General features: G+C 52.2%; 1 protein-coding gene across 5 annotated transcripts; it reads left to right on the forward strand.

Moving 5' to 3' along the window:
- Positions 1 to 244: 244 nt before the first annotated feature.
- Positions 245 to 13,365, forward strand: LOC120764607 (zinc finger protein 239-like). 5 transcript variants are annotated; one of them, XR_009208567.1, is made up of 4 exons: positions 245 to 661; positions 1,037 to 1,109; positions 1,253 to 4,702; positions 11,370 to 13,365. XR_009208567.1 is itself a non-coding variant. In XM_058423844.1 (3 exons), the coding sequence occupies exons 2-3, from the start codon at positions 1,064 to 1,066 to the stop codon at positions 2,329 to 2,331; spliced, it is 1,125 nt and encodes a 374-aa protein (XP_058279827.1). In that variant the 5' UTR covers positions 245 to 661; positions 1,037 to 1,063; the 3' UTR covers positions 2,332 to 4,836. The 5 variants fall into 5 exon arrangements, 3 of the variants coding, with proteins under 3 accessions (XP_058279827.1, XP_058279828.1, XP_058279829.1); XR_009208568.1 differs by having other exon boundaries at positions 245 to 613; XM_058423844.1 differs by lacking the exon at positions 11,370 to 13,365 and having other exon boundaries at positions 1,253 to 4,836.
- Positions 13,366 to 13,606: the final 241 nt, after the last annotated feature.

Below are 13,606 nucleotides of genomic sequence, written 5' to 3' on the forward strand. Positions count from 1 at the left end.
TCGCTGTTTCCATCTTCCCTGTCTCGTTCCCATATTCTCATCCGCGTGTCTATTCCCATCCTCCTCTCCATTCCAGGTCCCCTCTCCCCTCACCAGACGCCGCCGCCATCGCTCCGGCGCCCCTGCGGCCCTCACCTGACCTGGGAAACCCCGCGCTGCTCGCGCCCACCAATCACAGCGCGCCATCGCTCCTGTATTTGCATAACCACGCCCTCTAGATTGGTACCGCCCCTCCCCGCCTGCAGCCGCCTCCGGGCGCTGTTTGCTCCCAGTTCCCTCCCAGTGCTCCCAGTAAGAGCGATACTGGGAAGAGAAGTGCTACGAATTCCTTTCCGCTGCTTTCAAGATCGCTCCCGGTGCTCCCAGTATCGCTCCCAGTGCCGCGCGGGGCGGGGCCGCTTTGGAACCACCCCAGGGCAGAGCGCGGCTGCTTTTAGGTGTCGGCACCGCCCGGGCCGTGCTGGGAGCGGAGGAGGAGCGGGAGGAAGAGGAGGGAGAGGAAGAAGACAAGCCAAGGCAGGAGGGGCCGGAAAAGGAGGAGCAGGAATAGGAGGGACAGAGGTGGAGTAGGAACAGGAGGGGCGGGAGGAAGTTGTCCCTTCGGAGCCCGCCGGTGAGTGAGGAGGGGGAGCTCGTCGCAAAACCATCGGGGTGTCTCTGGGTGAGTTTTTTTCGGGCCAGGGAATGTTTGGATCTTGCAGGACCCCGAAACCGAGCCGGAAATGGCCCTGGAGGTATCTTGGGGGGGGGTCCTATGTGGCGATGGCCCAGTACCGGCGGGCAGCGGGGCGATATCGGGTTTGGGGATCGCCGGGAGAGCCGGGGCGGAACGCGGGAGCCGCGGAGCGGGGAGAGCGCAGAGGGGCGATCCCGGAGCTGGGGGACCCACGGCAGCGTGGAGGGGTGGGAGGAGATTGGACATAAGCGGGCTCCAGGCTCCCCGAGGCTGAAAGGGGCGCTGACTTCTGCAGCTGCACTTGAGCATCGGGACCATCAAACCCAACACGCTCAGCCCTTGCTTTCCCTGCTAAACTAGGAATTCCCATTCCTAAACCTCGGCCCAATGGATGAGGACGCTGAGAGGAAGATGATCTGGGAGCCCCGGGCAGGTGAGGAGGAAGTCAGTGCCCCTTTCCCGCTCTCTGCTGCTCCATCTCCCAGCCCAGCCTGGCCCCTGGATGCAGGACATCTCCTTCCCCTTCCCTGTGTCACGGAGGCAAATCCCATCCTGTTCTTGTCCTTCCTCCCCCAGACAAGGAGCTGAGGATGGAGACCAGGGAGGACAAATCCCCATGGCAGAACCTCATGGAAGAGGCCGTTTTGAGCGGCTCCGCAGCGCAGGAATCCAACGGGGAGGAAAAGCCCCAGAGATCTCACATTAGGATGGGCTGCAAACACAAATCACAGGGATCTGAGGAAGAAAGATCCACCCTGGGCCAGGAAGATGACCAGAACTCAGAGCTGGGAGTTCCTGAGCAGCTTCATGATGGAGTGAAGCCCCAAAAGTGCTCAAAATGTGAGAAGAGCTTCAGGTGGAGATCCTCCCTTATCCGACACTCAAGAATCCACACAGAGAAATGGCTCTATGAGTGTGGGCAGTGTGGGAAGAGCTTCAGTTCGAGCTCCAGCCTGATCCGCCACCAGAGGAACCACACCAGGGAGAGACCTTATGAGTGTGATCAATGCAAGAAGAGATTTCCCACCAGCTCCTGTCTCCTCAGGCACCAGCGGATTCACACGGATGAGAGGCCCTTCCGCTGCCCTGACTGTGGGATGTGTTTCAAGAACAACTCATCCCTCTTCATCCACCGGCGCATCCACACCGGGGAGAGGCCCTATGAGTGTCCCGAGTGTGGGATGAGCTTCTCACAGCGCTCCACTCTGATTTCCCACCGGAGGAGCCACACGGGGGAACGGCCCTATGAGTGTGGGGAGTGTGGGAAGAGTTTCAGCCGGAGCTCCACCCTGATTGCCCACCAGAGGAACCACACCGGGGAGGGGCTCTACGAGTGTGGTCAGTGTAGGAAGCGCTTCAGCCGGAGCTACCACCTGATCCGCCACCAGATGATCCACACTGGGGAGAGGCTCTACCACTGCGATGAATGCAAGAGGAGTTTTCAGACCAGCTCCTGTCTCCTCAGGCACCAGCGGATTCACACGGATGAGAGGCCCTTCCGCTGCCCCGACTGCGGGAAGGGCTTTAGGGAGAAGTCTGCCCTCATCGACCACCAGCGCATCCACACCGGGGAGAGACCCTTCAAGTGTTCCGAGTGTGGCAAGAGCTTCACCCAGAGCTCTACCTTGACTCAACACCTACGCACACACAACTAAGGGATGCCCTGTGAGTGCCCTGAGTGCAGAAAGAGCTTCATGCACTGCTCCAGCTCCATCCTCCATGGAAGGATCCATGCTGGATGAACCCCAGTGACCCCGGTAGCAGAGTCCCAGTGATCCGTGGTGCCCGTGATCCGTGTTGGGAGGACACCTGGCTGAGGGCTCCACATCCTCCTGGCTCCCCATGGCCTGCATTTTCTTTTCATTTCTCTTCGTCCTTTCAAAACATCCAAAACTGGGGTAGAAATAAAGATTTTGAACTAAGACAAGGATGGGGACATGGGGGGATCTTCCAGGGGATATGGGGGATGCTGGATGCCAGGGAGTTGAAGGTTCCTGGCAGGGACTGGGGGTTGCTCAGGCCTTTGGGCTCCCCAGGCCGAGTGGCTCCAGCTGCTCTGGGAGAGCCTGGCACAGGTTCCGGGGCAGCTGATCAAGGACCCCCTGCCCTGGAACTGTCCTCATGTCCCCCCGTCCCGGTTCCCAGTGTCCCCTGTCCAGGTTCCCCCTCTCCCCGCTGTTACTTGCATTGCCCCCTGCTCTTTCCCGTGTCACCCCACTCCTGGTCTCATCCTGCTCCCATCCCAGTCTGGATCCCATTCCTGGTCTCATTCCCTGTAGCTGTCCTGTATTCTCTGGCTGGCTACCATTCCCATATTCCCAGTCACGATTCCCTGCCGTGTTCTCATACTCCTGGTCCTGCTGCAAGTCCTGCATTTCCATTTTTTCATTCCCTGTCCCATTCCCATATTCCTGATCCCAGTCCCGTTGCTGTGTTCCCATTTCTGATTCCTGTCACACCTTCCTAATCCCCATCACATATTCTCTCTCCAATTGTTGTTTCCATGTTCCCTGTCTCGTTGCCATATTCCCATCCCTGGTCTCATTTCTGGACCCTCTCCCATAATCCCAGTCACTGTCTCCATTCCCCATCCCATTCCTGCTCCCAGTCCCATATTCCCTGTCCCGTTCTTGGTCCCTGTCCCCATTCCAACTATCATTCCCAGTCCCTGTCTCATATTTCCAGTCCTATTCCCAGTCCCCATCCCCATTACCAATTCTTGTCCCCATCCCTGGTGCCATTCCCCATGCCACTCCTGGTCCCAGTCCCTGTCTCGTATTCCCTGTCCTTTTCCCAGTCCCAGTCTGGTATTTTAGGTCTCCTTCTTGGTCCCTGTCCCCATTCCCATTATCATTCTGAATTGCTGTCTCTTATTTCCATTCTTATATTCCCAGTCTCTGTCCCCATTCCCAGTCACTATCCAGTGCCACTCCTGGTCCCTCTCCCCATTCCTGGTCCCATTCCCAGTTCCATTCTGGTATAGCTGGCCCAATTCTTAGTACCTGTCCCCATTCCTAGTATTATTCCCAGTCCCTGTCTCTTATTTCCAGTCCCATTCCTGGTCCCATTCCCATATTCCATGACCCTGTCCCCACTCCCAGACTCAGTCCCATATTCCCGGTCCCTGTCCCCATTCCTAGACACATTCCCCGTCCCAGTCCCGTATTCTGAGTCCCTGTCCCAATTCTCTTTCCCAGTCCCGTATTCCTGGTTCCATTCATGGTCCCTGCCCTCATTCCCAGTATCATTCTCACTACTTGTCTTGTATTTCCAGCCCATTTCTGATCCCTGTCCCAATTTCTGATCCCTGTCCCCATTTCCTGGTCCCTGTCCCCTTTCCCAAACCCTGTCCCCTTTCCCAGTCCCTGTCCCCATTCCCAAACCCTTTCCCTATTCCCTGTCCCATTCCCGGTGCTGTACCCCAGGGCCACCTCTCGCATGGGGCCCTGAGGGCTCCACATCTCGGGCTGGCGGTGGCACACGAACCGTTCAGCCCCGCTGCTGTCCTTGGCCAGCTGCAGAGAGCACAAGGCTTTGGCCATTCCTCAGAGGCCCCCAGCTGGCCAGAGCAGCCCCTCCTGCCAGCACCCGCTGTGCCTCATGTTATGAATGGGCCAGGAGACCAGCTCCAGAGTGATTTCAGCCTTTGTTAAAAGAACAGCCTGGGAAGAGGAGGCCCAGCGCACCATGCTGCTGCTCCAGTGGCGACTCGGAGGAGGAGGCAATCAGCTCCATCTCTGTATGGCGGATCTCGGTCTTCTCGCCTCACAAGAGTCTCCAGGAAGACACTTGCTGGCTCTTGGTCCAGGGGTGTCATGCTGATCAAGTGCAGTTCAGGTCATGGCAACAAGGCAAAAAGCTTTGGTTGGTGGTCTGACGTTCTTTACTGTTTTCTTCATCTAAAGGTGTTGTTTAGATCTTTATTGGTACTAGGGCTCATTGGTTTTAGAGGTTTTTGTCTGCTCATTTAGCTTCTGCCAGATACTAGGCCTTATGGGAGTCTTATGTTTGCATCTGCCATCATGGGTACTGTTGGGGTTTAAGTCTCTGTGGAATTTTTTCCCCCCTCCCAAGTTGCTAGGAGACTAAGTGCTGAGTGCTTAACGTGGACAAAAGAACTGATAACTTAGTTTTGGGGGAGGGAAAAAAGCTCCCGGAGAGAGCGGAGGGTGGGGGGGATCTCGCGGTTTTTTTTTTTCTTCTTCTTCCGGGGGGGAAGCACGGATCGGGCCACGGCTGGCTTCTGGAGTCCACGGGTAACGAAGGAGTCTGGTCCTGGGAATTCTACCATCTGTTGGAGTATCCAGGAATTCAGAATTTCTTCGCTATCCTGCTGGATTTTGGGTGAGACCGGGTCCCGCCGCTGCAGCTTCTCCGGCACTGCCACCTCTGCCTGCCGAGGACACCCCGTGCCTGCGGAGGACAGTCCACCGCGCCCGGCTTCCAGCCATCAGCGCCGGAGCTTCCACCGTGTGCCCTCGGGGTTCTTGGTTCTGTTCTACTATTGTTATAATTGCTGTTGGTTTTTGTCTGTCCTGTTATATTTACTAGTAAAGGACTGTTATTCCTTTTCCCCATAGCTCTGACTGAAAAGTTTTATTTTTTTAATCTTCCAAATTATAATAACACGGAGGGAAGGATTCAAATTCCTCATTTCCTAGAGAGGCCTGCCTCTCCTTAGCAGACACCTGTCTTTTCAAAACCAAGACAGAATTTGGCGCCCATATCGTGGGGCATTGAGAGAAAAAGGAATAACAGTTCTTAAGTGCCTACATTGCTGTGTACTGGATATCATGTGGTCTGGCTTAACCTGGTTTGGGTGGCATGTGGGTGTGGCCGTATTTCTCCCATTTGCAGGCCCTTTTCTAAACATGGGCCCTGTAACTAAGGTTACTGTGGCTGTCATCAATCTTGCTATATGGGTTAACGAAGTGAGGAAATCGTGGATTTTTAATTTCCTCTGGAAGGCAGGCACATGGATTCAGGGCTATCATACACTAACTGTGTGTTTCTGGAGTTACTTTAACAACGGTACCTACTGTGAAGAAATGACACCAGGAGAAATTTTTTCACAACCCTTCACCCAGCTCTTTGGGCCTACCCCACCAGTCTTTGAAGGGTTCAAATCTCTGAATGTTAATGACATCATACAGTGGCTGGTGTTGCTGGTATGCCTGTTCTGTTTAGCATTTAGAGATAAGGGGAGACTGACCTGGATAACTACCCTGATACCTACCCTAGAGAATAAGGATGCTGCCCCACAGCCTGAGCCCATCCCACAGCCTGACACTGCCCCGCAGCCTGACCCTGCCCCACAGCCTGAGCCCGTCCCACAGCCTGACCCTGCCCCACAACCTGACCCTGCCCCACAGCCTGAGCCCGTCCCACAGCCTGACCCTGCCCCACAACCTGACACTGTCCCACAGCCTGCCTCAGGAATAAACCACCCAGATTGGGTGAAGGAGATCCGTGAGATGGGCCAGATGCTGAGGGAGTACCTTGGGAAACCCTCCCCCTGCCCCAACAAAGGAGAGTCTGATGGTGCAGCAGCAGAACCCACAGACGTTACAACCGTCCAGGTTCCAGCTGAACCACAGGGGCAGCCACAGCCAGCAGCAGTGGCCCCTGTGGAAACAAAGAAGTATAAGGTGAAATCAGAGCACCCAGGCAACAAGGATAAGAAAGGAGGGCCCTCACAACCCGGGGAGGAGTCAGAGGTTGAGATCATCACTGAGTCCCTGACATATGAAAGTCTCCGTAATCTGCAAAAAGATCTTGCACGGCGGGGACGTGAGGCTTATACAGCCTGGTTACTTCGGGTCTGGGACCTTATAGGTACAGGTGTGCAGCTAGATAGTAGTGAGGCAAGGAATTTGGGACCCTTGACCCAGGACTCAGGTGTGAATCAGGTATTCGTAAGGGAGCCAGGGCCCCTTTCCCTTTGGGAGCGGCTTTTAATGAGTGTACGGGAGAGGTTTGTCCACAGAGACAGAATGCAGGAGCACCATCATAGAATGCGCTGGAAGACCCTTGAGGAAGGGATCCAACAGTTGAGAGAAGTGGCGGTATTGGAGGTACTCTTTGGGAGGGGTGGACAGCATGATAATGACCCCGACAAAGTCAAGTGCACAGGGCAAATGCTGTGGAATCTGGCAACTCTAGGACCATCTCAATACGCCACATACATTGCAACAATTCATCCTGATACCAACCGAGAGACAGTGGGTTCTGTAGCCAACAAGCTTAGAAATTATGAGAGTATCATCTGTAGCCCAATGCAGGCTCAGGTCTCTGCCGTGGCTAAGGAACTCAGGGAGAGGATGGAGGAGGTGACAGAGGAGATAAGGGAGGTGAGGGAGGAGATGAGGAGGAACAGTTCCCATGTGGCACCTGTGCGAGTTACGGGCCCCAGAGTCAGAGCTCAACAGCCCCCAGCTAGAGAGAGAGGGTACACCCCACGAGCTGACCTGTGGTACTTTCTGCGTGACCATGGGGAAGACATGGGAAGGTGGGATGGAAAACCCACTTCTGCCCTGGCAGCACGGGTGCGTGAGCTCAAGGAGAGAAACACTAACCGAGGGGGTTCCACTAAGATGAAGGTAGCCTCGACATCGCACGACCAGGCTGCCAGGTATTATAGAAGTGAGGATGATATGTCAGATCCCCGTGAAGGAACCTCTACCATGTATGCTCAGGAGGGGAATAATGACCGGTGCTAGAGGGGCCCTGCCTCTAGCCAGGGAGAGGCACGGGAAAACCGGGTCTATTGGACGGTGTGGATCCGATGGCCTGGCACATCAGAGCCACAGAAATATGAAGCTTTAGTTGATACTGGTTCTCAGTGTACCCTGATACCATCGGAATATGTGGGGACAGAACCTATTTCCATTGCTGGGGTGACGGGGGGATCACAGGAATTGACTCTGTTGGAAGCCGAGGTGAGCCTGACCGGGAAGGAGTGGCAGAAACATCCAATTGTGACTGGCTCAGGGGCCCCGTGTATTTTGGGCATAGACTTCCTCCGGAATGGTTATTACAAAGACTCTAAGGGATTCAGGTGGGCTTTTGGAATAGCAGCTGTGGAGGCAGAGGGCATTAAGAAATTGAATAGCTTGCCTGGACTGTCGGAGAACCCATCTGCAGTAGGACTTCTAAAGGTAGAAGAGCAACGAGTTCCAGTTGCCACCTCGACGGTGCACCGCCGACAGTATCGGACAAATCGAGATGCCGTGATCCCCATCCACAAGATGATCCGTGAGCTGGAGAGCCAAGGGGTGGTCAGCAAAACCCACTCACCCTTCAACAGCCCCATCTGGCCTGTGCGCAAGCCTGACGGAGAATGGAGATTGACTGTGGACTACCGTGCCTTGAACGAAGTGACTCCACCATTGAGCGCTGCTGTGCCGGACATGCTGGAACTCCAGTACGAGCTGGAGTCCAAGGCAGCAAAATGGTACGCCACAATTGACATTGCTAATGCCTTTTTCTCCATTCCTCTGGCTGCAGAATGCAGGCCTCAGTTTGCTTTCACCTGGAGGGGCGTGCAGTACACCTGGAACCGACTGCCCCAGGGGTGGAAACACAGCCCCACCATCTGCCATGGACTGATCCAGGCTGCACTGGAAAAGGGTGAGGCTCCGGAGCACCTACAGTATATCGATGACATCATTGTGTGGGGGAACACGGCAATGGAAGTGTTTGAGAAAGGAGAGAAGATCATCCAAATTCTCCTGAAAGCTGGTTTTGCCATCAAGCAGAGCAAGGTCAAGGGACCTGCCCGAGAGATCCAGTTCCTGGGAGTAAAGTGGCAAGATGGACGGCGGCAGATTCCCACTGAGGTCATCAATAAGATCACTGCAATGTCCCCACCAACCAGCAAAAGGAGACACAAGCTTTCCTAGGCGCTATAGGTTTCTGGAGGATGCACATTCCTGAGTACAGCCAGATTGTGAGCCCTCTCTACCTGGTCACCCGCAAGAAGAACGATTTCCACTGGGGCCCTGAACAACAACAAGCCTTTGCCCAGATCAAGCAGGAGATCGCTCATGCAGTGGCCCTTGGCCCAGTGAGGACGGGACCAGAGGTGAAGAACGTGCTCTACTCAGCAGCCGGGAACAATGGCCTGTCCTGGAGCCTTTGGCAGAAGGTGCCTGGGGAGACTCGGGGCCGACCACTGGGATTCTGGAGCCGAAGCTACAGAGGGTCTGAAGCCAACTACACTCCAACAGAAAAGGAAATCTTGGCCGCCTATGAAGGAGTTCAAGCTGCCTCAGAGGTGATTGGCACAGAAGCACAACTCCTCCTGGCACCCCGACTACCGGTGCTGGGGTGGATGTTTAAAGGAAAGGTTCCCTCCACCCATCATGCCACCGATGCCACATGGAGCAAATGGATTGCCCTCATCACTCAGCGCGCCCGCATTGGAAACCCAAATCGCCCTGGGATTTTGGAGATAATTACAAACTGGCCGGAAGGTGAAAACTTTGGTCTCATGGATGAAGAGGAGCAAGAACAAGTGACACGTGCTGAAGAAGCTCCACCATACAACCAACTGCCAGCAGAAGAAACACGCTATGCTCTTTTCACTGACGGTTCCTGCCGCGTCGTAGGGATGAACCGGAAGTGGAAAGCAGCTGTATGGAGCCCCACACGACAGGTTGCACAAGCCACTGAAGGAGAAGGTGGGTCAAGCCAACTTGCTGAACTCAAAGCTGTTCAACTGGCCCTGGACATTGCTGAAAGAGAGAAGTGGCCAAAGCTCTACCTCTACACTGATTCGTGGATGGTGGCCAATGCTCTGTGGGGTTGGCTGGACAGGTGGAGAAAGGCCAATTGGCAGCGTAGGGGAAAACCAATCTGGGCTGCAGATGAGTGGAAGGACATTGCCGCTCGGGTAGAGAAGCTACCTGTCAAAGTCCGCCATGTAGATGCCCATGTCCCCAAGAGTCGGGCTAATGAGGAGCACCAAAACAACGAGCAGGTAGATCAGGCTGCAAAGATAGAGGTGTCAAAGATAGACTTAGATTGGCAACACAAGGGAGAGTTGTTTCTAGCTCGATGGGCCCATGATGCCTCAGGTCACCAGGGCAGAGATGCCACCTATAAGTGGGCACAAGACCGAGGGGTGGATCTAACCATGGACAGTATTTCTCAGGTTATCCATGACTGTGAGACGTGTGCTGCCATTAAGCAGGCCAAGCGGGTGAAGCCCCTGTGGTATGGCGGGCGATGGTCCAAGTATAAGTACGGGGAAGCCTGGCAGATTGACTACATCACCCTTCCCCAAACCCGCCAAGGCAAGCGCTACGTGCTGACCATGGTGGAAGCCACCACTGGATGGCTGGAGGCCTACCCTGTGCCCCATGCTACTGCCCGGAACACCATCCTGGGCCTTGAAAAGCAAATCCTGTGGAGACATGGTACCCCTGAGAGGATTGAGTCTGACAACGGGACTCATTTCAAGAACAGCCTTATAAACACCTGGGCTAGAGAACATGGCATTGAGTGGGTGTACCATATCCCCTATCATGCGCCAGCAGCCGGGAAGGTTGAACGATGCAATGGCCTGCTTAAAACCACTTTGAAGGCACTGGGTGCGGGGACTTTTAAGAACTGGGAGAATAATTTAGCAAAGGCCACCTGGTTAGTGAACACTCGAGGTTCCACCAACCGAGCAGGCCCCGCCCAATCTGAGCCCCTGGGAACAAGAGATGGAGATAAAGTTCCCGTAGTACACATGAGAGGAATGCTGGGAAAAACTGTTTGGATTAATTCTGCCTCCAGCAAAGACAATCCCGCTCCTGGGGTTGTTTTTGCTCAGGGACCTGGCTGCACATGGTGGGTGATGCAAAGGGATGGAGAGACCCGCTGCATACCTCAAGGGGACCTTGTTTTTCGGTGAACACTGTGACTGTGTCTGTATTTATATTCACATGTATATATATGTATATTATTTAAAGATTTAAGTTCAATATAATATGTTGGTGTGGGAAAAAAATTCGGGGTGGATAATGTTGGGGTTTAAGTCTCTGTGGAATTTTTTCCCCCCTCCCAAGTTGCTAGGAGACTAAGTGCTGAGTGCTTAACGTGGACAAAAGAACTGATAACTTAGTTTTGGGGGAGGGAAAAAAGCTCCCGGAGAGAGCGGAGGGTGGGGGGGATCTCGCGGTTTTTTTTTTTTCTTCTTCTTCCGGGGGGGAAGCACGGATCGGGCCACGGCTGGCTTCTGGAGTCCACGGGTAACGAAGGAGTCTGGTCCTGGGAATTCTACCATCTGTTGGAGTATCCAGGAATTCGGAATTTCTTCGCTATCCTGCTGGATTTTGGGTGAGACCGGGTCCCGCCGCTGCAGCTTCTCCGGCACTGCCACCTCTGCCTGCCGAGGACACCCCGTGCCTGCGGAGGACAGTCCACCGCGCCCGGCTTCCAGCCATCAGCGCCGGAGCTTCCACCGTGTGCCCTCGGGGTTCTTGGTTCTGTTCTACTATTGTTATAATTGCTGTTGGTTTTTGTCTGTCCTGTTATATTTACTAGTAAAGGACTGTTATTCCTTTTCCCCATAGCTCTGACTGAAAAGTTTTATTTTTTTAATCTTCCAAATTATAATAACACGGAGGGAAGGATTCAAATTCCTCATTTCCTAGAGAGGCCTGCCTCTCCTTAGCAGACACCTGTCTTTTCAAAACCAAGACAGGTACAAAGGGAGCAGCAGGGCGATACTCGACGGTGAGGCAGGATACGAGCTAGGAACTAATTAACTTACATAACTTATGAGACATTTACAGAACATTCTGACAAACAACTGTGTAACTTAACATTGAAATGGGTAATTAACCTTTAGAAACTTTATTTTTTACAATTCCCCCCTCTAATTCTTTGATCAGGCTCCAGCCTGCATCAATTTGCAGTTTCTGACTCTCGGAAATAGTGTTTTCTCAATTTTTGGTACCAATCATAAACCTTTTTGGTGTTTTTGTGTTCTTGTTCTTGGCTCTCTACCTTCATAATGCTAGTTTGTCTCTGATTGGTCATTTCTGGGATTTGTATACGTGCTTGGATTGTGGAAGTTACTACTCGAACCAGGCAAGGGAATAGGCAGGGTAGAAACAGTAAACTTGTTAATGCACAAGCTATAATAAAAGCCGCTTTTTTCCACCAACTAGTATCTACTAGGGGAGTCCACTCTTGGGTACTGACATATGTTATCTTGCATATCTCTTTGGAGATGTCTTTGATCACTTTGCTTCTGTCATTGATCTCTAAGCAGCAGTCCGAGGAAATAAATTTGCCACATATTCCTCCTTCATCAGCTAGTAAATAATCTACAGCAAGCCAAATTTGAGAGATTGCTGCTCTGGTCTGGGTTAATTGGTTACTCATGTCGTCAAGGGTGAGGGTTGTTTTGGTGGAAAAAAATTCTAGTACTGCTTGGAGTCGGATAATTCTATTGAGCATATAAATCGGGGTGCAGTATCCCTAAGACCCATCTTGGGCCCAAGTGACTGGCCCATAAGTTTTAAGTCTTTTTTCTGGGGTCCAGATTTTGCCTTTCTATTTTTGGGTACTCCCCATGTCAATTATATTTCTTCTCTTTCAGTTGGTTTTTCTTAAATCATCGTGTAGTTGAACTCCCAGATTTGACCCTGATTCTTTTGGGAGTAGGAAGAAGGCGGGTTTAATGATTGCTATGGTGCAACTCCCTGCCCCATCTCCTGGGAGTTTGGTGTATGCTGTGCTTCTACAAATCCAAAACAAATTGGGGCTTCCCAAAATGCATCTTTTATTTCTGAGGGATATTCCCAGTATTTGGACAATTTTCTTATTCCCCAGAAGGGGTTTATCCCTTTTTTGGCGCATTCATGCAGCCTGTACCCCTCAGGGTAAATGCACCCTTTTTCGTTCTTCCCAATGGACCAGTATCGATTTGGCTCTCGGGGAATCCACCTAGTGCTTAAATCTTTTGTTATTAGATATTTTTTACAGGCCATTTTTCCTACTAGGGTCTTAGACCTTTTCCCTCATAATACATTCTTCACCAATTCCTTTGACTTTAAGTCCCATTCCTCCTTCCTTCTTTGCCCTGTGATTTGAGGTTCTTGTTCGACTTGTTTCCATTTTAGTCTCTCTAGTGGTCTCAGACTAATCCCAACCCAAGGTTAAATTTCTGTCATTTGGGTATTTCCCCAAACCCAACAGTTGGTTAAATTTAACTCCTTACTGATCCTCTCAACTAAATCTATGAATAAATTTTTCCCCAGGGGTATTTCTAAGTCTTCTTTTTTTAAAAATTTGGTTACCACTGTTAGTTTTTCTTCTACTAGGTCTGTTAATCCTTCTTGGTTGGCTTCATGTTCGCAGCAGAACTAGGCATCTCTTACAGGGCATTCCCCAAGCAAACACTGCCTAAACGAGGCTGTATTTCTTGCAATCCAATAAACTTTCCCATCTTCTTGACAGGTGGCTAACTGGGAGTGATTAAAACAGCTGTGGTTTATGTTGCTATGGACTCTTATTAAAGACCCGAGATTTTCCCCATCATCGAGAGGGTGATAGCACTCAGTACATGCTGTTTCTCTACTCTCTAGGGTGCTACCCACGAGCAGGGCTAACACCAGCCCTCCCAAGAGTCCGGTATGAGCCATTTCTGGTGTGGAGGACTTCACTTGCTCTCCCGGTCTTGCCTCCTGGGACTGGGGAATTCTCGGGGGGGGGGGGTGGGGTGGGGGGGTGGGTAACAGAGATTTTTCTTTATCCTCACTTCTTTATTAATTTAGTGGTCCTTAGGAAATGCTCTGTAGCAGATTTAGTCCACATCAAAGTTGGGGTCTTTAGAAGAGGTATTTTAATTCTTAAGAACAGTACGACTTTCGTTAACAATAAGGACTTTGACTAACTTGAAAACTCCAGAAATATTTATCAAACTGTTATAAA

The sequence above is a fragment of the Hirundo rustica genome, chromosome 32 (genome assembly GCF_015227805.2).
Source record: "Hirundo rustica isolate bHirRus1 chromosome 32, bHirRus1.pri.v3, whole genome shotgun sequence".
Lineage (NCBI taxonomy): Eukaryota > Metazoa > Chordata > Aves > Passeriformes > Hirundinidae > Hirundo > Hirundo rustica.